The 26381-nt window shown below is 34.9% G+C and overlaps 1 protein-coding gene across 2 annotated transcripts in view; it reads right to left on the reverse strand.

Moving 5' to 3' along the window:
• Positions 1-26381, reverse strand: part of LOC106460380 (ubiquitin-like modifier-activating enzyme ATG7) — a 61697-nt gene that overhangs the window by 30748 nt on the left and 4568 nt on the right. For both annotated transcript variants that reach the window (XM_013920073.2, XM_022387090.1), the window contains exons 2-5: positions 20896-21043; positions 19336-19390; positions 17651-17768; positions 5694-5774 (exon numbers count right to left, since the gene is read on the reverse strand). In XM_013920073.2, the coding sequence (XP_013775527.1) occupies positions 5694-5774; positions 17651-17768; positions 19336-19390; positions 20896-21040 (399 nt within the window). In that variant the 5' untranslated portion in view covers positions 21041-21043. The remainder of the gene's footprint in view (positions 1-5693; positions 5775-17650; positions 17769-19335; positions 19391-20895; positions 21044-26381) is intronic.

Below are 26381 nucleotides of genomic sequence, written 5' to 3' on the forward strand. Positions count from 1 at the left end.
TGTGTGTGTGTGTGTGTGTGTGTGTGTGTGTGTGTGTATGTGTGTGTGTATGTATAGATTTAAGATTAGTTTTAAAGTCCACTTAAACATATAAGATAACAGAGAGATATGAACTCAAGATTAAGTGTTTATTTCAATAGTGAGAGTAGTGTTGCTACACAAGTTGTTCCAAACCCAACAATGAACCTACTAAAGAAAACAAAGAATCCAACCTTATTGGTATTTAGTTCTGTATTAACACAGCTTTTTATCGAAATTCTCACTTATTAATATCTAGTACAACATTTGGACAATATGTTGAAATGAAGGTAACTGCAGTTTTGACCTTGTTAGTCTTTGGTTCAATGTTTTATGCATAATATAATGCAACATCTATAAGATTGTCTGGGTAATTTCTATTCAGTGATTTTCTTTGCCTACACAAGTAGTTACTTAGGCTGATAAAATCTATGGTAAAAATTGACAAACACAGTGGCCTTGTCAGTGAAATAAAACTTGATATGGTCGAGTACAAAATCCGATAGGCTACCTCACCTTACTTCACTAAACAACATTTCTTTTCTTATCAAACTGCAATATCATAATTAAAACAAAAATGGTAAATCAAGCTTTTTACAAGCTTTAAAAAAAATCAGGATTGTAACTGTGCCATAAATTAACAGACAAAATTAGCAATATTTTGTTCAAAACTATTTCTACTTTCCTCCTAGGGAGCTATGAATGATGTATTCTATTTATTGGAAATACACTGAAATCAATTAAAAATTTTGACTTAATTTTTATTTATAAAATTAAAGATTTCAATTATTGAATCAAATTCAACTCTTAAGTTCTTTTTTTTAATGTGTAAAAGAATGAGTACTAGTGTATTTTCTGTATATTTTTTAATCATTGGTGTAATTTTGCTCTTTCGCAAGATACTACCACTGGGTGCAACAGAGTTAAATAACCTAAGGTACATAATTGATATATTTTATTTCTACAAGTTAAAATTCCTATTTCTGAATTCTAATTATAGGTATCATAATCAAATTTACAAGTTTCACAATGTAATCATTTAAAAACTAATATTAACTTTACCAATTTAGTCCTTTATTAAAACAGCTTTCTATCAAACTTCTAACTCATTAATATCTGTTACAAAATTTGAACTATATATGTTGAAATAAAGGTAACTGCAGTTTTGACCTTGTGGACATTTGGTCCAATGTTTTATGCATAATAAAATGCAACATCTGGGTAGTTTCTACTGTGTAAAAATACCTTTATTCCATTTGATCTCTCCATTATTATAATCGCTTAGAATTGTTAACTCTTTTAGCCAAATTAAATGGAATATTTCTTTTGATATGGCATGGGCGATTACTAAAAACATCTAAACAAGTATGAAAGTTATAGCTTTACAATGAAAATCTAAAAAGCATAATTGTTCCTTCTTGTCTTCATTAATAAAAATAACATTATCATCAGTAACATTCAAAATACCATTGAACATGTTTAGATATCTAATTTTCATCATAAATCAATTAATATAACAAAACTAGTTTCAACAAATAATTCCCTATTACCTGATCATATTTATAATTTACTAAAGAATACATTATTAAATCTAGAAAACCCATAACTAACATTATGTAAGTAGGGACCATTGTGGTCTTCACTTTAAGCTGTCAAAAAAAATTTTAGTAGCAAGAAAAAACAAATTGAGCAGAATGAATAAAATAGCATCTAACATCAACTTTAAAGGAAATCCATTACATAAATGCTCAGGAAAACATTCAAGATAGTATTTACTTACTGTTGAACCTAAACGATGATCAATACTAGTATACAAAGACACAACATCAATAGAGACTAAAGCAGCATTACAATTACTCAGGAAGTTAGGTTAAATACTCTAGGGTATTTCCTATAAAAATTTTTAATGTCCTGAATAAAAGGTCATAAAATTACACTTATGAATTTACTTATATCTTTTAGTTGGGCAGTCAAACTCCACTATAGTAGGTCTACTTAAAATATTAATTTTTTAATGTTATAATTTTCCTAAATGAAAATGTATTTCTGATAGGTACTTTTATCTTCTCACAAAATTAGCTTTTCTCATTTTGTGCTGCCCTCTTTATGCAAACTTTTTCAGAAATGCATGCCACAAGCCTTCATCCTCCCTACAGTTCCAACACGTCTCTCATGCAAATCATCATGCATCACTTTCCCACCAACAGGAGAGCACTACTATCACATGGCACATGTTACACCCTCTACACCCCACTACTGAACTATCACTTCATCGTTTAGCAGAAGACGCGAGCACCGGAAGATTGTGGGGAGGACGGGTGTGAAGTGTGAACAGAGGTAAGTAGCTATCGGAAATACATTTTCATTTTGGAAAATTATAATTTCTGATAAGGTACTCTCCCTTCGCTCACAAGATTAGCTTGAATCCCACATTGAAATGGAGGAGGGATCAGTGCGAGAGAAGCACGGGCATATCCCCCTGGAAGTGTCCTGAGGACACCCCCAATATGAGGGGAACAGATCAGGTGATCTGAGGAGGGGTACCTCACCACATCCGAGCCAGGTATCTCTTTGCTATGAACATCAACATGATCAGGAGGACCATACATGGCAGAACATTAAAGGGAGCACATCTGTGTGGAAGAGGCTAGTTTAGCAATGTGTTCTTAAACAGAAATCAGAATCACTTAATCCCATGAAGGAAGTGTGCAAGTGAGGATGTATCCCATGGTGTCGAGTGGCTAGGGCGCGACGGACCATACTCGGTAGGTCAACTACATCCAAAACCTCACTCACTCACTGGGTACTGACATCCTTGCGAGGGTAGGATGAGGATCATACTGTCTTACCTCAAGTCCCAGAGTCAAGAGCGAACCTAACATCCTACTCCAAGAACTCACAGTGTAACCTAATGTCAGGGAACTGGAAATGTGTCATCCAGAATCCGAGGGAAGTCCATAGCATGCACTCAAGCCCAGTGAACGTAAAACCAGCCAGAAATGACCCCAGGTCAGTAACAACCTCATCAATCAATGAGGGAAAAACCCAGGACAGAAGCGGAAACAGACTACATAGACCTTCTCCAACCCACAACACAAAAGACAAGTCGAGAGGGGGAGACGGACAACCCAAAATCTGTGTAAGGACTTATGTGATTGGTTCACCTTGATATCCAAAACCTCACTCGCTGGGAACCGAGGGTGGGAGAAGGGCACTCTATCAGAGGGGTGAACTGCATTTGGGTGTCTCAACTGCAGGAAATAATTACTCATCCGGAGGATCTTGTAACTTCCTCTACACTGGAAGAACACCATAACCCTACTCTGAACTGAATGGTTATAGCCATCTTTGTGGAACCCATCGAGCAGCTTGGAAATTATAAGTAGTAAGGATTCCTGTACTCCACTGGAAGAAGGGGGGGGGAGTGCAGTGGAAGGTCCAGATATACTGCAAAACCCAAGACAGTGCAATGGGTGATCACGAAACCCTATTTTGAAAAGCATACCACACCAATATATTCAATCTAGGCATAGCAGGGATGGTCAGCAATCCCCTTCTGCTTTACCCATGCCGTCCATGGGTGGTACGGTCTGGGACTGGCATATTATGCAGTTATCATGAGGAATTTACATTAGTGATCTTGTGAAACACCCCATCTCAAGGATGAGCATAAATAGCCATGGAAAATGTGTAAGAATCAACATGGCTTACAGTGTGGATTTGATAGCAAGATGTCTGCAAATGGTTATAGCCATCTAAGTGGAACCCATTCCGAGTACAGACAGAATACCTGGTCAGGCATCACTCACCATAGAGCAGAATCCAAATTGAAGCCTAAGCAGGGACCCCTAAAAGAAAATAAAGCGTTAGTGAGGACTTACCTCATGTCACATTTGTACCAAAGTCTGGCAGGCAATACCCCGAAGAAGCAGAAACAGTAATGTGGTATAGGTAGTGGGAGATGAATCTCTTCCAATGGCCGATGAAGACGAGAAGCGAGAGAGAAGGTAAGGTGACGGATTTGATGTGAGGAAACATGAAAAAGATCATGTTGGGAAGGAGACAAGGAGGAATAGGCCAATTGGATCAAATGTTGAACCCAATTGGTCAAGGTAATGAGGAAAGATCACGGGAAGAGGAAGGTTGCCAAGGGATAAAAAGGTGGAAACGAGGACCCCCGAATGGAAGCCATGCGAGCAATATAACAATGGAGGGTACGGACAGGACAGAGGAGTCTATTTTGATCAGGACAAGGGTAGGGATGAGACATAGATGATACGCAGATAGGGGAAAAGGTAGACTGACCTTCTCGAGCTGTGCAGATGTCTAGAGAAGGAAAGCGCTATCTGGATAAAGGATAAGGTAGGAGGAGTGGTACAAGGTCCTGGTAATGTCGAGGGTGAAAATATCCAAACTACAATGCCTGCAGACCAGAAGGAGGAAGAGGAAATACGCCTTCAAAGAGAGGTGAAACAGGAAAAACACAGAAAGAGGTTTGAACGATGGTAAAGTGAGGGCATGAAGGACCATGTTAATGTCCCATTCAGGGAGTTAGATATTTTCTCTTAATGAGTTCTTCATTGTTGACTGAGAAGCAAATCCAATGTTGTAAAAATGTTACCACTACTGAACTAAACAATTTTTGAGCTCTGCACCTCTATTTAACTATCTTATGCACACAATGTTTATTTGTTCTTATAAATGCTATACTGTATTTTAATATATTTTAGTCAGTAATTGTAATTAAGCAAAACACCAGTCCTTCTAAAAGCTTTTTTATTTTTATCTGGTTTTTAAAAAAATCTTAATTATCAAGTAAGTACTGTATTGATTTTAAAAGGTGAATTATCAACTTGCTATTTCATGTTACATATTTAGTATTTAAAATAAAAAACTCCAATAATGATTTAATGAATTATGTCAAATTTCACTTGCAAAAACCTGCAATTGTAATCAAGGGTTTTTCTTTTTAGAAAATTTCAAAAAATATGTAGAGCATTATTTACAAGTTATATGGTCAGAAACTGGATGCATATTTAAAAATTTCCTAATGTTTTTTTGTAAACATATCTTAACAGATATTATTGGCAATGTGATTTTAAATCTTTAACGAAGGTGTGACTGAATTTGCAGATAGATCACAGTCTACTGACAAGTTTTTAAGCTAAGACTTCGAGTCAACATCAACTGTAGTTAATTTTAACCAGAAGTTAATATTTAGAACAGACAGACTAACACACACACACACAAACTCAACCTTTAGATAGTCTAAAATGACAAATCCTTAGCATGAGTTGTCTAAATATAATATAACAGAATATTTCACCTAATTATGTGAATATAGAACCTCAATGATAATATTAGTTGGATATTTTTCTAGTCACAATGCACATAACCCCTTTGATCTTGTAATGTTTATTTACCAAACTTCAGCCATAAGTCACAATTAATGTCCATGAAATGAACCAGATAGTTTTGTTTTTATAGCTCATTGGTAACAGTCCCCTACTTGTTTAACATGCAAGTTAATCTCCAGCTAATAACTCACATTATGCTATACATTTCAATGAGAATTAACTATTCATGTATTCTCCTATTAGAATTATAATAATAAAATAGACATATCACCTGTCAAAATTTCTTTAAAAAATAATGCCAAATTTCATGATACTTACTGCAAACGTCACAGCTAAAAACAGTGATAAGGTTGACGATGGCTTTTTTAAAGCTTTCCCAGATTTAATATCACTCCAGATCTGAAATAAATTAAATGCATTGAAAAACACAAAGTTGAAAAGAGAATATTTGCAGTTTAGACTAAAAATGAAATGTTCAATAGTATATCAAAAACATATATTTAGTGACTTTTTTTCTGCAAGTTTCTTTGATCCAAGAATTAAAAATGTTGCAAGAGAAAAGAGCTCTTCAGAAGGTGTAGTGACTCAACCATTAGTTACTAATATTGAAAATATAATCCAATAATACTATGCTGTTCTATTCTAATTAAGTTTACTTTCAACTGCTTCACTGATTAGCTGTATCCTAACATCTTAGGCAAGCTTTATTTCTTAATACTGAGTATGCATAGAAAGATCATTCATAAACATTCCCATTACTCAAATAATAGACTAGTTGACATTTCAATGTATCATCTTATGTAGCTGAGGAAACAAGTAACAAAGCTGTATGTGTTTAACTTTAATTTTTAAATACCTATGCTACTCCTAAAAACACAAACTAATTTTGAACAGAGTCAGTAATTCAACTTTTTTTAAAAAACCAACTAGATTACTTTGTAAACCTTACAGCTGAAAATAAAACCAAAATGCAGAGAACTTAACTACTTACTATGTGCATATATATTCTAGATGGAAAGCAGAAACACGCCTAGAAATTGAACCTCACAGCACATTTTACTAACAGTTGGAAATAGTCTTCTTATATAATTCATACTTGCTGAATACAAGTGTTTTCAAGCAGCATTATGTGATATGAAGCATTAAACAGATGATTCAGAATGCCCACCCAAAGTGAATATTTCATTTCATGAAGTTTCTTCCACTTTTTTTTTCTACTGGTAATTGTAAAGTGTAATGAGGATCTTATAAATAATACATTAAATTTATGCCTCACTTTTTTGCAATAAAATAGTTTAAACATGACTGTGTATGTATATACCCATGAAATTATAATTATACATTGTATGTATCCATTTTTGATATCAAAGCTAAGTGACACTTGTTTTTTGTTATTTATACATTTACAGTTTCTAAATAGTATGTAGTAGAAGATATATAATACTCTATCCAATGTAATTTTAGCCACAGTTCATGATAAACTGGGTGGAGGTAATTTAAAACAATGGTGTATAAGTCTAGGTCTGCCCAAAATACTAGAGAATGAAGCATACTGCATTTTTTATGGACTTTGTCAGTAAACACACTACTGGTGTACTGACAAGTCAAAGGTTTCTCTTGGTGTTTGTTTCTTAACATTTCACTGCATTGATTTGACTTTTATGTTTGCTTTTCTGTCAATAAATATATAGTATTGGTTGCACCTAAATATCTGATACCATTATAAACAAATGACAATTTAACCCAACTGTGAGCAAATCATAAGAAAACAGACAACATGCTAGTTTTGCATTCCATTTACTGCAATGCCGAAACCATTGTTATGTAAAGAACACTGATGTCGTACTTATGCTTGTGGCATGCTTAGAAATTATGTACTATAATAACTTATGATAATAGATGGTATCTCAAAAAAAAAGAAAAAAGGAATTATATTCCTGTGAAGAAATTCTATAAAATGCACCATTAGAACCTGTAGAACCTTATGCTACTCCATGCACTGACAGGATGTGACTTTCCCTCCATGTGGTCACATCAAAAAGTCAGTGTGGAAAATGCACTTGCAAAATTATGACTACCTTTCAAATATTCCAAATAATCAAAATATTGCCATTATGAATTTTCATTATTTTTGATTAATTCAAGTTTGCTCAGCTTAATTGACTGATGTCACAATGATGAAAATAATTAAATAATCAAAATTAATGTTTCCAATTATTCCATCCATACAAGCAATCAAAATATTGCCATTATGATTTCTCATTATTACTTTTGCTTAATTCAAGGTTGCTGCTTGTTACAGGATTAAAAAAGTAATTTAATCCTAAATCGTTTGACCTGAGGATGTCTATCACGTTAAACCAATGGTAGTTTGAAAATGTCTTTAAAAAGAGAGAAAAAAGCTAAAAATAGGAAGATCAATTTCGTGTGAGAATAACAAACTTGAAACAGATCAATAAATCAAACAATTAATTGATTAGTAAATTTTAATAATCACTCAGCTCTAGTCATAAAACAATAGTATTAGGCTTATTGTATTTCTAAATAAGTTATTTTAATAAATAGTATTGCAACCATTATATTTGTTGAATCCCATGAGTTCCTGATGAGTTCTTATACTGGCGAAACAATGACTATAGTGGACATAGTGTGGTTAAATTATTATTATTATTATTATACAATCTCCTTCTTAGATAAATCATATGAGGCAAAATAAAAATACATTAAGCCTAATATTATTGTACTGTGACAAATATAATAAATGTATATTTTTCTAAGTACCATTTAGAGTTTAATTGACGTGTGTGGTAATTCTAAGAACTTAAAAGTGAAAGAAAAAAAAATGTCAACTGCATTATATCATCCATATCCAGTGCCGATGAGGCCTTTTGCCCAATACTAAGTAATTTAAGCCTTTGTCAACATTATTAAGATATAAAATGCAATACAGGCAACATCCAACATAAATGCACTGTTGTTCCACTCAACCCTTATGCATATCATGACAAGATTGGCACAGGAAGTAATTTTGGAATGGTCAGGCCATTGCCACAATGCCATTTCTAGGGAGGTCTGGGTTTTGAAAAGTTAATGCTATGAAATTGAATTTTGAGCCATTATAACTGCAAAATACTGCATACATACATACATGATGTATTGAATTAAAAGAAGCAAGTTTTAATACACAAGTTGTAACTATACATGCCAAGAAAAAGTGGTTAGGCCATGGCCTAACTGCTTCCTATGGCTCTGCAGACAGTGCATTAATTGTTAGATAATTATGGTTAGAATAATTACAGACCAGAAAATTTTCTAATGTGTAATTAATTCAACTAATTTTCAGGTTCACAAAGTTTGAATTCTGCAAAAATTAAGTATTCCCAACTTTTACTAAAAAGCACCTCCAAGAAATAGGGTTTAGAAATTCTCATATAGAATATTTGCAAAACTTAATTTTCATTTGGAAATGACAGGGGGAGACTGGTAAACAATATTACCAATTAGCAAAAACAACAGAATTTATCAGAATTACAAAACAAAACATATTGCTGTTATCTGTCAGTTAATATCAGTGATAGCAGTAAAATGTGAAATACATGTTTCAGTTATCTAATAATGCAATAATTTAATACTATCAGTAAACTTACAGAATTTGTAACATCTGTGATACTGTAATGATTATAACATTACTGGACAAGAAAAGTAAGAGTTCCATGTAACTTAGGGATATATTTTCTGGAAAAAATCATATATTTCTTTATATGATAATAATAATACACAATTCATGTCATAAAAAGTAGTTAGATAACACATGTTTATCTCAAATATTTTTCTAATTAACATATATTTTATCATCATTATTATGATCACTGATTAATTTTATTAGTTGGATCATATTTTTTGCTCACCACTAGCCTTGTAACTCCCACTTCTTTCTGCATATCTATCATCTATTCACCAATAGGAGTGTGACACTAACCCAATCGTAACTAGTGCCCTCTCTAATAATGCATCTGTTAATCAATTCGAAATTGGCCATGACCAAGTCCACAAATACATCGGAAGTGGGGAGGATGGGCAAAAAATGTGAAAGGAGGTAAGTATCTAGTCAGAAATACATTTTCAGTTTAGGAAAATGTTGACTTCCAATATGATATATTATCTCCTCTCACAAAAAGCTAGAATCCCACACTGAACTGGTGGAAGGCTGGTGAGAATATGATCCTCCTTGAGATAGCACCCAAGGGAATACAAGCATCCGTACCAAGAACCCGACTCCGCATGTGTGCACATCCAACACAACCTACACTGGATCTACCCAAAAATAACATCCAGCAGATGGTAGGAAGTTAGGTGAGCTCAGGAGGCATTCATATCTGGTCCAAAATCTGGCAGCAATGGGAATGTTATGTTCAGTCTGTAGTAGGAACAGGGAAGCCAGCCTTACACATGCAGGTAATCGTGTTTAGTCCAACTTCAAATAACACCAGATCCACCAAGAACAAACATCCAACAGAAGGTAGGAAGATGAAGAAAGACATCAAACAGTGGTAGCATCTCCAGTTCAAAACCTGGTGGCATAGGGAATTTACCATCCAGTCCGCAGTAGGACTATCTCTAACCAACACCTGACCCAACCGAGAACAGACATCCATAGAATGGTAGTAAGAAGAAATAACACAGATGGAAGGGCAAACTGCAGGATATATATAGATATGGCAGATTGCTAAAACTAACAGCTGGTGACATCTGGAATTGCACATCAGATCCATGGTAGGAAGGGGCATCACACCATCAACACCAGCAGAATGCCACCACTCTACTCTCAACTGAGTGGTATTGTGCTTCACTCAGGAGGACTAGTCTCCATGGTCCACCATCCCAGCAGCTAAGAACTGATAAGTGGCAAGGACTCCCATACACCACTAGAAGAAGGTGGGTGGAGAATTCATTGGAGAGTCTGGAGGATCGCAGCACCAGCAACAGTGCAATGGGCAACTGTGATCCCTTATTTTGAAAGGCAGAGCTACCATGTTGACAGAGTTAATCAACCAATACCTTGCGGCATCTGGAATTATACACCAGGTCCATGGTAGGAAGAGCCTCAATGCCACGAAGCAGAGATGGGCTCCCTCTGTCTGCTTTACAGTGTGCATAACATGATCCTGTGACATGTTATATAGCCTCAAGTATATTATTTGACATTAATGCACGGATGACCATCGGATGGAGTCAATCAACCAATAACTGGTGGCATCTGGAATTGTACATCAGGTCCATGGAAGGAAGTGCCCCAATTCTATAATTATCTAGCATGGTCACAGAATGTACAGTGTGGATTTGATACTAAGTGTACCTGGTCAGGCACCACTCATCACAGAGTGGGATCCATAATGTATGAGCAAGAGCCTCTGTAAAGGAAAATAAACTGAGTATTTATCAGTCACAGAGAAACAGAAGTGTGTTAAATGCCAACTGGAGGTAAACAGAAACCCACAGAGCATGAAATGGACAAGTGATGTAGGTATTGTGACATGAAGGTAAGTGGGGTAGTCCACATACTAGTGCTGATGACATCCTCCAAAGGAAGATGGAAATGGGCAGCCAGAAACATGGTCAGGTGATGGAGCTGATGGGAAAATGACACAAAAAAAAGATGACAATTAACCAGTGAAAGGAAAAAATGTGCTAAACAAATTACATGGTGAATCTGACCCATAAGGGTAATGGGAGAACGATCGTGTGAATGGCAGGATTCCAAAAAATAAACAAATGAACCCAAGAACCATGGTAGAGAGCAGTGCGTGACATATATAATTGAAGGGACCAGACCAGGCATAGGAGGCAATCAGAATCTGGAAGGTCATAAAGGTGGGAGATGGAGGGGAGGGAAATGGGAGTTAAAGCAGAATTACCCTCCCGGGCGGCTGAAGTCTTGGGTATAAAGGAATGGTCAGGAAAGAGGAGAACATAGGAATGATGGAACAATATATGGCAAGTGTGAATCACAAAAACATCAGAATGATGGTGACCACATGCCAAAAACAAGAGAAACTAGGACTTCAATGAAAGGTTATGTAATGATCAAGACAATAAAAATTCAAACAGAGGATGAGTAAGAGAATGAGGGGCAACACTGAGGATCCAATTGGGAAGAGGAGCATTATGGGGAGGAAAAGCAATGCAGAATGAATGAAATAATAAAGATAAGACAGGAGATTGGAACAGAGATACAAATTCAGTAAATTAAAAAGTGGAAGACAAAGCTCCCCTATATCCCACAACAGAGGAAACCTAGATTCCCCTGGTATAAAGCCAAGGGAGTAAGGATGACAAGTGAGGAACAGTAGATTGAGAAGGATGGTAACCCCAGTGTAGAGACCAATAGCAGCATGTAGTCCACTTACTCTGATGAACTGCCAATGAGGATAGTCAAACTGGATGGAAAATCAAGGAGGCAACACGCTTGGAAAGTCTGGACCATCTGGCGATGGACTGTACAAAATTCACGTGTGAAGATAGAGTGTGGATAGGAAAGGATGACACATGATGGAGTGAGGCTGATGAAAGAACATGGGAGACAAAGGGAGACGAACTGGTGGTGACACCAATAGCCATCACAGAAGTGGAAACTAAGTCTGAGCTGTCCAATATGGAGCCACCAACAGAACCCAACAAGGAGTGGTCAGAACTATTGAAATGACATGAGAAAAAAGCCAAATAGGAGAATAAGCATATAGGTAACAATCAGTCCAATTTCGGCTGTAATCATCCACCATCCGCCTGTTGATAAGGAACAGGCAACCAAATATGGTTAAGTTCTGTGTTGAGAGGAGATGTAAATGCATCCAAATTGGGGCTACCCCAACACACACACAACTCCCAAAACACGACAGGATCCAAAGACCACTCCATCAGTAAAATCTTGTTGGGTCTGAATAACCAATCCATGACCAGAGTCATGGCACAGGAATATAGCATGCCAGCGATTTAATGTGATGGCTGTAAGCCCAATAAAGGAGACCCATTGTCTGAAAACAAAGGTCCCTCAATCAGGAGCCTCCATGCATGAAGATACAGAACCCCACCATCAAACTGTCAGAGTGAACCATCACCACTTGTCCCCAAAGAAACAGCAGGAAATGAATAACAGCTTGCTGAACAGCAAACTCCAAAATATTGATATGGAAAGCAGAGTCTGTAAGAGTCCACCATTCCAAAACTTCCTGATCATTGAGATAAGCTCCCCAACCGGAAAGAGAAGTACAGGTAAAAAAGATGACAATCCAGACGAGGCGGAGAAAGAGGAACCCCCACAGTAGTATTCATCTAATCTATCCACTAGGCAAAGTCTGTCAGTAATGGAGATGGAAGGGTAAGAGAAGATGATGCATGTGGGCACAACCCCAAAAGAGATAGAACCTCCTAAGCAGAAGGAGAAGGTCAGGCAGAGACCAACTGAAAAGTAAATTGATAAACACACCAAGATGAACTAGAGACTGAGTAGGTGTGAGGAATGACTTTTCCACCTTGATGAGCCAACCGACCTTGGCAGCTTCCCAAAGAAGAAACTGAGTATGGATGGCAGAGTCAGTCTGAGGATGCCGGCAGTAGCCAATCGTCCAAGTAATGGTAGAAACAAAGGCCCTGGGAATGAAGCAGTTGACCAAATGACCTGACAACTCTACAAAACACATAAGGAGCCACAGCTAGGCCACTCAGAAGTGCTTCAAACTGAAAAACACACCAATAATGAACAAAGCAAAGGAAAGATTGGTATGCTGTGGAAATGGGAATATGAAAATATGCATCTGACACAGATCTGGAGTGATAACTTAATGGAGAGTTATGTATGACTCCATGATGAACTTGGGAACAACAAGGAAACAATTCAGAGACAATAAGTTGATCATGGATGCCAGTCTCCTGTTTTTTATGGGAATGACAAACAGGTGAGAGTAAAACCCTGGATGAAAAGGCTCTCCTCGTTTGATGCACACTTGCATAGTAAATCCTGAACCACCTCCAACACATGCTGGCAGGAAACAGGATCCTGTGGAGTAGGGGAGGAAAAAGGATGGGGAGACAATGGTGGAAATAACAGAAAATGAAGAGTCAGTCCATCAAAAATAACCTTTAAAACCCACAGATCAACCATGAAAGACCTTTAGACACGGGTGAAGTGCAAGAGTCTGGCTCCCACCAGCCCTTACTTGAGAATCAAGTCACAGATGCTGAAGGTTAGAAAGTAAGAGGCATGCCACTGAGACAGGAACAGGTGTTAGGGACAAACAAAAAAACCAATGAGGGTATGGAGTGATGTAGATGGGCTGATTCGACCCTGGACTCCAAATAGTTGGGAAAAAAAAACTGAAGTATTAGGGTCTAAACACCACAAAGAAATAAGAGTTTTCAAACATTGTGAGTCTAAATAGGGTAGCTGACATGAAGAAAAGCAAAAGCATGATTGTCCAATGTATGTTGGGGATGAGGCACACTGCCCCTGCTCTCAACTGTTCGCAAAACAACTAGCATGAACCCCAATATCTCATGAAGGTGGAAAAACCAGATATTGACCCAAAGATTTGTCCCCAAGGAGGGTATGGGTAGAATCATAGGAAACAGGACACAAAGACAAAATCGAACATACCTGATGAATCAAGTCAACAAAGAGAGGAGGCCTGAGCAAGTCCCCTGATATGACACGAGATTGAGAAGCATATTCAGGATGGGGAGAAAGGCTGACCAAATTCTCATCCTCCCTGTCAGACACACCAGGCACTGGTATGACAGGATGCTCCTCAAATGATGGTGAATATTGCATGAAATTAGACAATTCACTACAGATCACAGTAGTCACGTCATTTGCTGATAACTGTGCTAGAACAAGAACAGCAGTGGAAGTAGTAACTACTTAAAACTGTGAGTGCATACTTACAAAATACAAATTCAAACCAAAGAAACAAAAGGTATCTAAAAACAAAGATATCCAGAAAAAAATTCAAATATTCTCGAAAACAAACACATCTTAACTGTAAGACTGCCAATCGAGAAGTGATTAAGAGATGCATTATTAGAAAGGGCATTACTTACAATAGGGGTAGTGTCACACTCCTATTGGTGTAGGGTAGCTGCATGATCATTTGCATGTAGATATGCAGAAAGAAGTGGGAATTACAAGGCTAGTGGCAAGTGAAAAATTTGTCCCAGTAGGGGGCAGTACTAATAGAGAAAGAGCTTTTTTTGAGAAGTAAGATATCAAATCAGAAAAAACACATACTTTCCAAGTTCCCTCATACCAATGCAGCTTTCTTGTATATTCACAAAACTGACTAATTAAGTAATGTATTTGTTAACTCAATAATCAAACAACCATTGTAACAGACTCACTAATCAATCAACAGTCTCAGTCTATTGTGAAGTGTCTGAGCTTTTAAATATTGCTCAAACCATCAACTTAGGAAATTCTATCAATTAAGGTACAAGCGCATCACTTGACATTAAGAAACTCCCTCCAGTTAACCTTAGTGAAAAGTCTAAATTTAAAAAACAGCTTACAGCAGCATGAACAAATGAGAAAAAGAGAGTATGCTTTTATTAGAACAAAAAACAGATAGAAATTATAGCTTTACTAAAAAAAATAACTACTGGACACATTTTCAAGATTCTTAAACATACAAACAATAAATTAAGATGAAAGGAATTACTTTTTACTAAAAAAACAACAAAAACAGCCATTCACAAGAAACTTTCTAAAATCTTACAGCCTAAAAATTATACAACCACTAAATCCAACTACATGACTTTATTCAAGGACAAACTACTTATATACTACATGACTTTTTTGTACTCGTTTAAAGTCTTTATACATTTAATACTTTTATCAATATAGTGTGTATATTTTCATGAAATTTGGCAGTCTTTCAGTCAAATTTTAAGTCTTTCATTGTCATGATATAAAAGACTATTTAGTTTAGATATTATTGATTAATTTATTATAGTGAGTGAAAATTTTATTATTGTTTAATTTTTGTTATAATAAGAGTTAAAAGCAGATGAATGTAGGAAGTTTTGTTAATAATTTATTGACGTCGAGAATATAGAAGGTGGGCAGACGAATAAGTGATAATGATATAAATAGTGTGAGACAAGCAGGAAGCAGTAGACAGATAATAGTGAAAGAGAATAAAGTTGGCGTGAAGTTAAGTACCGTAGATGTGATAGCCCTAACAACTGACATAAGCCTAATGTTTAATATGTTAGAGTGAAACTAACAGTAGAAAAGAAGATAAGGAAAATAATTCTATTCCGTCAGAGCGTGGTTCTAAAGTAATTGAATCAGCCTGAGTGCACTTTGACAAAAGGAACAGAGGATTTTCAAAAGAAAAAAGACCAAACAATTATGGTAACTCGTGCCACAACTGTAATTGAATCACAGAGAGTACTAGTGTGATAGAAATAGAGAAGATATTTCGGCTTGTCAACTGAAATTCTAAAGTAATTGAATAGGCCTAAGTGGATATTTGACGAGGAGAGAACTACATATATAGTATTTATGATATACCCATAATATCTATAGTGTTGAAGAATTTATTGTACATACGTTAACTTGTTCTGAATATATACATATTATTTTGAAAACAAGTGAATTGAGTGCTGTTTATTCATTGCTAACAAGTCACAGACACCTACTGTGGAAGAATCCTAAGCCGAACAACAACATAGTATATATTTATACTATTAAGAAATATAACTAAAAGCCTTTTTATTTTGACAATTGATAAGGAACAGATTTTAAAATTCTGACATTCATGTACAAAAATTCGTTTTTAGGGAAGTATTTTTAATGAATATACCATGAATATACTGAGTATTTGTTTTCTTTTCTTCATCTCAAAAATCTTAAATTTCTTTTATGTAATCCCTAAAACCTCTTAAATACATTTCAAACATTTTTCAGTATATATCTTATCTGTTATTTTCTCTACCCTATTCCAATACGGGATCGGTCAATTTGACTGATCTTGTAACTATAAAAAAATAAACAATCAAATTAAATCTATATTAACCTTTTTTATTTCTAGAATGACTTAAAATTGCAATATGAAACTACATTTGTTTATCCTAAGTAGCTTTAAGCTTGTAACAGTATACATTTATAATTAAATTTTATTGTTTTATTGCCCTTCTGATTACTCTTTGATTTGTGTCTAACTACTATCTGAGCCATTATAAGTTGTAAATCACTCGGGGAACATGCAGTTCGCATTATGCTATCAAATTACATTACCCACAAGCTACTACAAGTTGCTTGCATGCGTGTCTTGCGAAACATTTTTATTATTTATTTTACCTAATCTTATCTTTACTAACCTAAAAAGATCCCTACTTTTACATTTTAGTTATTTTTATAATAATAAATAAAGAATAAACATGAAAAATAATAAATAAAATACTTACCCAATCTTCTTTTTTCTTGCTGTCAATTGTCGATGACATTTAACCCTACTTCTTTATTACTAATGGTAGTAATGCACTAAATAATTTTTATTTAATCAAATAATGTACCAAAGAACATAGACTAATAACATGCAAAAAGTAGACAATTTTCCCCAAACTAGCTTTCTAGCTATATGACAAGAGCCATAACAAATTCATCCAAGCTAGTCCATGAGAATGAACTGTGTATTATAAGTGAAATTGATGCTTAGCTGTTCAGAACACATTGTTATACAATATGTCATTTGATAGATGAAAACCTCGACTTTCTATTGGTTATAGGTAGTGTATAATTAAATGTAAAAGATCTATTAACAAATCCTGAAAGAGAGGATGTGACAGATGGGCATGGCACGAGAGGTCTGATTTTCTATTTGACAGCTCTGTAACCAAACAAAATTAAAGGGTATAAAAATTATGGTTTGTCTAGCAATGATGATTTTATAATGAGTAATTTACATTTAATTTCATACTTTTTGAAGGGATGGTGGGTATAATTGAGAAAATAAGATGCCTAAAGAAAATGTGTCACACTAGGGGAAATTCTAGATATTTTTTAATATTGCCTTGTAGAATTAAGAACTTAAAACCTATATACTATTAAAATATGGATTATTAGCTAAGATTTTAAGCTATACTAATTGGTATAACATAAACAAAAAGTAGTTTAATAAAATCTTTAATATAAGACACTAAAACCTTGTGTCATGTGCAGTAAAGGATATGTGGCGAAAGTGTTAATACAAATGAACACCAGATATAAAATTATTCCTTACTTGTTTTCCAAAATCTAAGATGAGCTTCTGCTTATCTTTCTGTTTAAATTCGTCCAAAATATTGGTGTTGTATAATGTGCCCATCAAGGTAAATTGATGTGCTGGTGCCTTACGATTCCTAAAGAAATACAAAATAACACTAGAAGGCCATGCATAACAACACACAACTACATTACAATTATTTCTGAATTACAGTCTCAATATTTACTCAAAAACTTGAACAACAATCCAGAAATCTTAGTTAATTTGAAAACCTTTTGCCAAATGTTACTATCAATGCTTAGCAATGAAAATAATAATAATACAAAAGTAATCTTTCAAGTCACCAATAATGCAATTGATTAGGTGTTGCAATTTCATACATAAACACAAAGTTCTATACATTTTAAAGATGTTTCTCAAATTTTTCCATGACAAATTTGCAATTTCCAAAGACCACATTTACTGGGTAGAATAGCTTTAATATTCATTCTCATTAACTCTTAGGTACCAAGAATTTCCATGAGAACAAGAAAATTTATACCAGTCAAAAATATTCTGGTTTTACAATATTTCATGACTTTTAATGATCTGATCATGAAAACACATCCACAACTTTCCAGATTTTTCCATAATCATGTAAAACTAGAAAAAGTTCTATTCCAATTTGTAAAGCATTATAGCATGCATCAAATCACTTCTTACTCCAATATATTTCAATGTTGAATATTGTTTGTTTGGTTGGTTTGGATTTCGTGCAAAGCTACACGAGGGCTATCTGTGCTAGCCATCCCTAATTTAGCAGTGTAATACTAGAGAGAAGGCAGCTAGTCATCACCACCCACCACCAACTCTTGGGCTACTCTTTTACCAACGAATGGTGGGATTGACCGTCACATTATAATGCCCCCATGGCTGAAAGGGCGAGTGTGTGTGATGGGGATTCGAACCCGCGACCCACAGATTGCGAATCGAGCGCCCTAACCAACTGGCCATGCCGGGCCCATTGAATACTGATACTACTCAATATTAAGATGTCCCAAGTGATGTGTACCTGGTAGATACATCTTAAAGTGTCGTACAGAAATTTAGGAATACTTGCACACATATCCTAGTCTTAACTTAACCAAACAATACAAAAAGGAATCTAGCAATTCAATTGGATCAATGTGCTATTTTAAAGAAGAAAAATTAAAAGGAAAATTCCTTGAAAATTTAATACTTTAAAACACGTATAATCAATAAAGCAATTTTCAACTTCATTCTAATCAATGATTCTTATCCATTCTTTTCCCAAGTCTCAACCTAATTTTCTGTGATTTGTCAGTATCATCTTGTGTATCAATCTGGAGTATATGACAATTCATTTTTTACAAATCATTAAATTATTTTGTTTCTCAAAATTTGTCTTATGTGCCTCAAACAGATGTCAAGTTTTGTTTGTTCTCCTGTTTTTGAAGTGTTACTGTTCATTAAGAAAATTTGTTACTATGAATGGAATTTCTGATGAAGGTTTAAAACTAAAATGTTTAGCCAACAAAACAGTTTAATATTTATTATGAGTTCCAATTCATATTTATATAAAGTCTAAGAGCACTTTGTTATGTATTAAATTACATCTACTACTATTTCTGATATTTTTGAAAAAATCAAAATGTACCTTATCATGGGAAACATGCTAACTTTAACTAATATACAACACTTACCCATCAAATGCTGTGTAGTCTATATTTGCTAAAACTGGGAGTCCTGGTGCTTCTCCTACAATAAAGGCATACAAACAAGTTGATAATTTTCCTCCAAATGTACAGTATTTATTTTTTTTTTTTAATCATTTTAACTTTGCTTAGAAAAACATAGAGGAAAAGGTCATGGAATTATTTAGGGAAGAAGTTTGCCTTCTTTTGTTTTTTTTTTCTTTAAAAAAAATCCAAAAGCAAACTAACTGCAATTCTAAGACTATTTCTATCTTTAACTTCAAAACGTGTTTTGGTTGAGCCCTTTAAAAATGTATGTTTCTGCAAACTGGAATTCTTAGTTTGTATCACACTTACTTAGATTATAGAACAAATATTCTTACCTAAATTAAGGTAACTTTCTTTTTGAATTCCACCCAAAACATAGATTGTTTAACAAAAAAAAAGAAATGCCAAATGAAAATGTCATATGAAGGAAACTTTCCAGTACCACTATGTTGAAAGTAAATGCATAATAAAATTCATTGTTTGAAAATTATAGTTATAGTTTACTATTTCAATACAAAAAAAAAGGCTTTGACTAAACACAAACAAACTTTATTTTTTTGCAAAACTATGATGTTTTTACAAACTGATATTTATATAAAAACACTTGTTTTGCTAGATTGGAGATTTTAGGATAAAAAGAAATTGGTACTTTACTTATTAAGGATTATGATAACTTTAAAGTTCTAACCTGAAATATATTTTTGTGGTAAGAACCGATATCCATAAAAATACTTTTGAACTACTGAATCAAGATTATTCAGAAGCAGAATATACCCTCTCTGATTTGATAATTGATGAGATAGTTAACAAACAGGAACAAATGAATTAGTTACTTTGAGGTTTCCGTTGGATAAATTCTACGATTAAAGTGCTAAAATTGATTAGCAATCTTGAATGAAGGAAAGAAAAATGTTTCAAGCAACTACCCTCTTTCAAATCTGGATTTCACATTTGAATCTGGAAAAGGGTGATTATTCAAAACGAAATGTCCATAAAGCAAATTTTATTTGGTCAGGTTTTTTTATGCATCTTTTGTGTTATTTTCAGACTGGTAAGTTTAACAGACTGAAAAACAGAGATAGATGTATTTTATTCAAATAATTTCCATGTTATGTTTTCACCTTTCTTTATTGTAACGCAAGTGAAAAACACTCCTGAAACATGGACCCTACCACTAACATTTTAACACGAAAAAAAGTGTATATATATAATACAATAACCACAACTGAATTGTACATTAGTATAAGCATCAGTATGATACTGTTTTAATCATGAAAAGGCTATAACTAACTTTAAATCTCAATTATAATATTGATGTTTTATCAATAATATAAAAGATTCACTTCACTTAAATACAATTTGAAAACATTTAAAAAAGTACTTTTTAAATTTATAATAATCAAGTTCATTTAATGTTTTCAAAAACATACTTGCTAACACTGAAATAACTATCTGATAGATTTTAAACATCTATTCTAATATACTGTTGTGCATATAATTATATATATATTCTTTGATTACCATTAGAATAAAAGCCACTTATTGACACTGGGCTGTCGTCCAATTTATATATGTTTACTTTACGTTGTGTTAGCTGATACCAAAATCCAGGATCCAAGCACGAACTGAAGGGAGCAAACTGTAGAAGTTTTTCTTCACTGTCCATTTTCTAAAGAATCACAAAAATACTTTTGTATTTTATTAAATAAATTAAAAACTTAATAATTTAACAATAGCTACATATTTCAGTTTATATCAACATTTTATTTTTTAGTCAATGCAATAATTATTTTGTTATGAAATATAAGCTAAAAATTAGTTAACCTAAAATTTAAATAACTTTTAATTCAATTCCTATTCATGGAATTAAAATGCTAGTGAGGCATGTTAATTTTTAATTAAGAACTGAAGAAGCAAGTGAAAAACAGGACACTAGCAGATTTATTAGGGCCATCTATAAATTTACCAAACTGTACAAAAAAAAAAATATGTTTGTTCATCCTAACTGCACGAGGAGTTGAAAGTGAATGCTTGGCTGAGAGGTAAAGTTTCAATGGTGGAACAACACTGAAAGGAGATTTTCCATTCCACTGGTGACCGCAATAAGCAATTCTCTATTTATGGCCTTAAGCAGTAAGAGCTATTGAGCAGCAATGATCATAAAATGTGCAAGATTTTGTCCCTAAAGTATTATTATCAGTATCACTATCAAAGTCTGTGTGAGATTACAAAAGAAGGTACATTATTAAGAAACAGGAGTATATTATATACAAAAACTAGTAAATCTGAAGAATTTAATGCTAAGATAATATTTTTCACATTTTAGTGTAAAGTAGGTGATAAATTGTGTTAAAAATCACTGAAATTAATCATTTCTGAAAAATTATGGTGTTTCAGTAGGTTGAAGTTGGACATATATAACAAAATTATATTGCATTAACCTTAAACCTTGTAGTTGTTGTACATGTCTCATTTTTCAACAACTAACATGGTTTCTTTAAAATACGTTAAATCACCAAATAGTACTTTTAAAGCTATTTTAAGTTTAGTTTTACATTGTAAGTATTCAACAAATATACTAGTTAATGAGTTGTCAAAGTCTATGTACAGTTATCAAATTAAATATCAATGAAGAAAGTATTTACTGTAGAAAAATCAATAGGCTCTATCAAAATTGAAGAGGTTAGTATTTTCCTAAATTAACTTTATCATACAATAAATAATCTAAATACAGAAATTTATCCATCATAAACATGGAGTATTAAAAATACGAAAAAATGCCTTATACTGTTATGACAATTACAATTTTTGATGTTTTATCTGAGAAAAGTCAAATAACACACTTGAATATGCATATTTTGTTTTTTAGGATAGGAAATATTGTATTTTATCAGATTGTGATAGAAATAGAAGTTAAAGAACCATTTAATAATTATCACTTTATTTTTGATGGATCACAGCTACCAAATTTTCACCAGCATTTAATGTAAGGGCACTATCATTATGTTTCTTACAAAGCTGAACACTAACTTTCACCAAGATAAAATGTAAAGAAAACTAAATGTTAACATTTTCCTTACCTCAAAATACATTTAAGATAGATACTTACCTCTCTGCACCACTAAGAGCTATTCCCTTTCACACAACTTCCATGGAATTTCCTGCACATGCCAAAAGCATTGAACAAATTCTCACCCCTACGTTTTTGTGTATTATTGCACCAGGGTACAACTTAATCATCATAATTCTGTAGCTCGCCACCATAAAGAGGGTGACAAACTCCATGCACTGTAATCCCCATAAGCATTAGCACATGATGAGGCAAATGAAATGCACCACAAGTGAAAATGGAGGGCGAGCGTGTTGTATAGAGAAGTATGTATCTACCTGAAATACATTTGCAGGTAAATAAAATGCTAACTTCAGCAACACTACCTATATTTACACCACTAAGAGATAGAATTTCACATTTAAAAAAGTGAAGTGGCCAGCACTGATCAATTACAAAGAAAAAGGAAAAGCCATTACATCCATGAGACTGGGGGGGGGGGTCACCTAGTGGAGCAGCACTCTGTGGGAGACTACATCTGTCAAGCAGAGAATACTTTCATTCATTTTTTATTGTGTTGGTCAAGCAAATGATATCAGGAAAATCCTGTGCTGGTGGTTACATGTTGCCAATGTGGTTGGAATTGTGTAGTATTGGTAGGGAATCAAGCTGTTCCATCTTGGTTAAACACTAAATACTGCATATGATAGAAATTATACAGACAGGTGGAGGAAGGAGAGAAGCCCTCACCTGTGTCCTGAGGAAAATCCAAGTTCATCTGGCTGGGCATATTAACATTTATTTCTTAGGAGATATTGTAATGGGGTGTCCTTCAAGATTACACCCCCAACTCTACATCTCAATTGAGTGGTGAGCATAGTCTGTCTCTTACCAGAGAAGGGAGGAGACACGACTTGCAGAGGAAACTCTCTATATCAACATCCACAGTGGCTTAAGACTGGGGAAGTAAGGGTTCTTTCATGAGTGTTCCACTAAAAGAACAGAAGAGAAGGAAATCATGGAGAACACCAGTGTGTGTGTGTGTGTGTGTGTTTGTGTGTGTGTGTATGTATGTATGTGTGTGCATGGACCACTGCTTTCAGGTTCAATTATCTGGAATTGGGTCCTCAATGAGAGACAATGGAATGGGTTACCAAGACTAGATAGCAAGTGTAAGGGCAAGACTACACCATGCACTGCTTTTTTGTTCTTCTTTTTTGGGCAAAGGTGCAGAAATGGCCTGGTTAAATATACAGTGATATACCTGAAGTAGTCTTGCAGAAAACCTCACCTCATTGGTGGTCACTGAACAAGGGCAGATGGGTTTAACACTCTCTGTACTCACCCACTTGATGTGGATTTCGGAAAAGAATTCCCTGTGAGGCAATGCTGGCCCTTTTGTGGGATTTGATGATTCCAAACATAATTAATGTAGTGTTTAGTTCCAAGAGTTATACAGACATCTATTTGTTTGTTTTTGTTTTGTTCCTTCCTTTTTGGTGTGCTTTGTCTTCTTCTTTTTTTATATATACATATATATATATATTAGATGCTTACGAAACAATCAGAACACACATGGTGGTGTCACCAAATTCAGTCTCATCAATTTGCAGGCTAATTGTTAATACACAGATATAATTTATTTAGCTTTTTAAGTAACTGATATTAAAAAACTGAACACTATTCAGTATATAGGCACCTACTGGTAAAATACTTCATACTATGGTGTAGCCAGCATTAAATGTATGTGGATGCATACATGTGAAGCCCTGGTGGGGGAGTATGGGGAGCAAGTCGTTATAACCAGTGAGAAATTGAAATAAAATTTGAATGAACGAATAGGAAGATGTTACTTTTATATTTCTTTATATTTTATGTTTATACATTAAATATATATTATATATCTTAAAAACAATTGTAGAAATGATGTGGATGCTTGAGCATACAAGCATACATGGTAGCTACGCCACTGTCATATATACAAGTACATACACATATCAATTTTATAAGTTTAATTACCAGTCAGGTTTAACAGCTATTTTTGAAACAGCAAATAAAAGTTATCATTTTCCTAAACTGAAAATGCATATCTAAACATACTTACCTCCACTGACACTAATATCTATTTCTCGATCTTCATCTTTGTCATCTAATGTTCTGTTTGCTTGCTCCAGTCCTTATATACCCCACTCGACTGCTCTCGGCAATATCTAATTTGCAAAACTTTACGCCAGCCCTCATACACCCTCTATGCAGGTACTGTATATAAGCACTGTATGCAGACAATAAAATTACTTTTTCAAGACTTACCACATTCCAGTCACTAACACCAGCTCTTACTGGGGAGGAAGAGAGGGAGAGTGTCAGCAGAGGTAAGTATGTTTGGAAAAACATTTTCAGTTTAGGAAAATGATAACTTCCAAAATATACATACCTCTGCTGACACTAATAGCTTGAATCCCACATTGAGAAGGCAGAGGGGCCGGTGAGGACAGAGATCATACAAAAAGTGCCTGCAGAGAACAAATATGTACCACGAGAAGTGGTATCAAAGTGGGGGACACCGCACTACATCCAGAACAGGTATACTCTTCACCCAGAACTACAGAAAATTGAAAAGGGTGGAATATAATACAAGTATGATAATCCAGCCCCGACCAAACAGATGAGGTTCCACAACTCTGGTTGGATTCAAGGGGTCATAGTATCCATATCCCATATTGGTGGCCAGGGCAGTTGGACCGCAGATATATATATATATATATATACATCTTTGTGATAGGATCCCTACCAGTAACCACAGAATGATGCATTTCAAACCACCGGATTTATGATAGAAAGAAAGCAACACCAAAGTGGACAATCCTTCTGATCAACCTGAAGAAGTCCAAAAGGCAACATCCCAGGTCTAGATTGATAGGATCATATGCCATACTCCACCAAAGTCCAGAACTCATCCAGTCTGGATTTACAGTTGTCTTTACTCCCCCACCAAGTGGGCAAAGAGAATTCCACTTACCCATGGAACTAAGGAGAGGATGTTACTGCATGAACAACATAAGACCTGAGAGTGTTCATAAGAGGGTCCAAGCACCCCCCCCCCCCTACCAATCTGGACTGGTTTTACGAGTAGGCTCCCACGTAGGTTGGTCCTGTTCCTACTGATATATGGGAAAAACTTCCAGGGACCCAGGTAGGAAGGTCCCCAACTTTGCCCTCTTCTCTGTGAGTGGAGAAAACTCAACACTCCAAAGGTAAATCCTTTGTCCACCATCCAAGTGACTGGGAACTGGGTGTGGTAAGGACTCCCAAGCTCCACTAGTAGAAGTAAGGGGGGGGGGACATAAGTATTGGGGAGACCTGAGGAACAGATCTCCAGAGACAGTGCAACAGGTGAACCACATTCCCTAATTTTTAAAAGCAAACTGATCTCGACTGATTCAGCTCTAACATCAGCAGGGACTGGCAAAATCCCCTTTAGTTTAACTCATGATACTCCATGAGTAGTGGTCCATTAGAAATACTGTAATATGATATCACCATCCAGATGGTCTTATAGAACACCTTATCTCGACAGAGCCCATTGCAACCAGGAGCCAATATAAAGGTTGCTAGTGCAGAATTTAAATACAAGCATACCCGACTGGGCAACACTTGCCAATGAGTGGGATCCAAAAGAAATCAATAGGGGCTTTAGAAAAGAAAAGAACAATAACTGTAAGTCAGATAACACATTACTCACCACCCTGTTAAAATCTAGTAGAGGTAGTGAACACAGCCACAGGGGGAAGACGAAAAGGAAACTGCCAGATTGTGAAGGTAATGAGATATGAACACATTGGGAGAAGTTCACATACTGGCCAGTAAAATATCTCCCGAGAATAAGGACGGAAATAATTAAGAGAATCAATGGAATGAGGAGTGGAAGGAGGGGGCCTTGAGATACAAAGAGATGAAC

This window comes from Limulus polyphemus, unplaced genomic scaffold, assembly GCF_000517525.1.
Source record: "Limulus polyphemus unplaced genomic scaffold, Limulus_polyphemus-2.1.2 Scaffold761, whole genome shotgun sequence".
Lineage (NCBI taxonomy): Eukaryota > Metazoa > Arthropoda > Merostomata > Xiphosura > Limulidae > Limulus > Limulus polyphemus.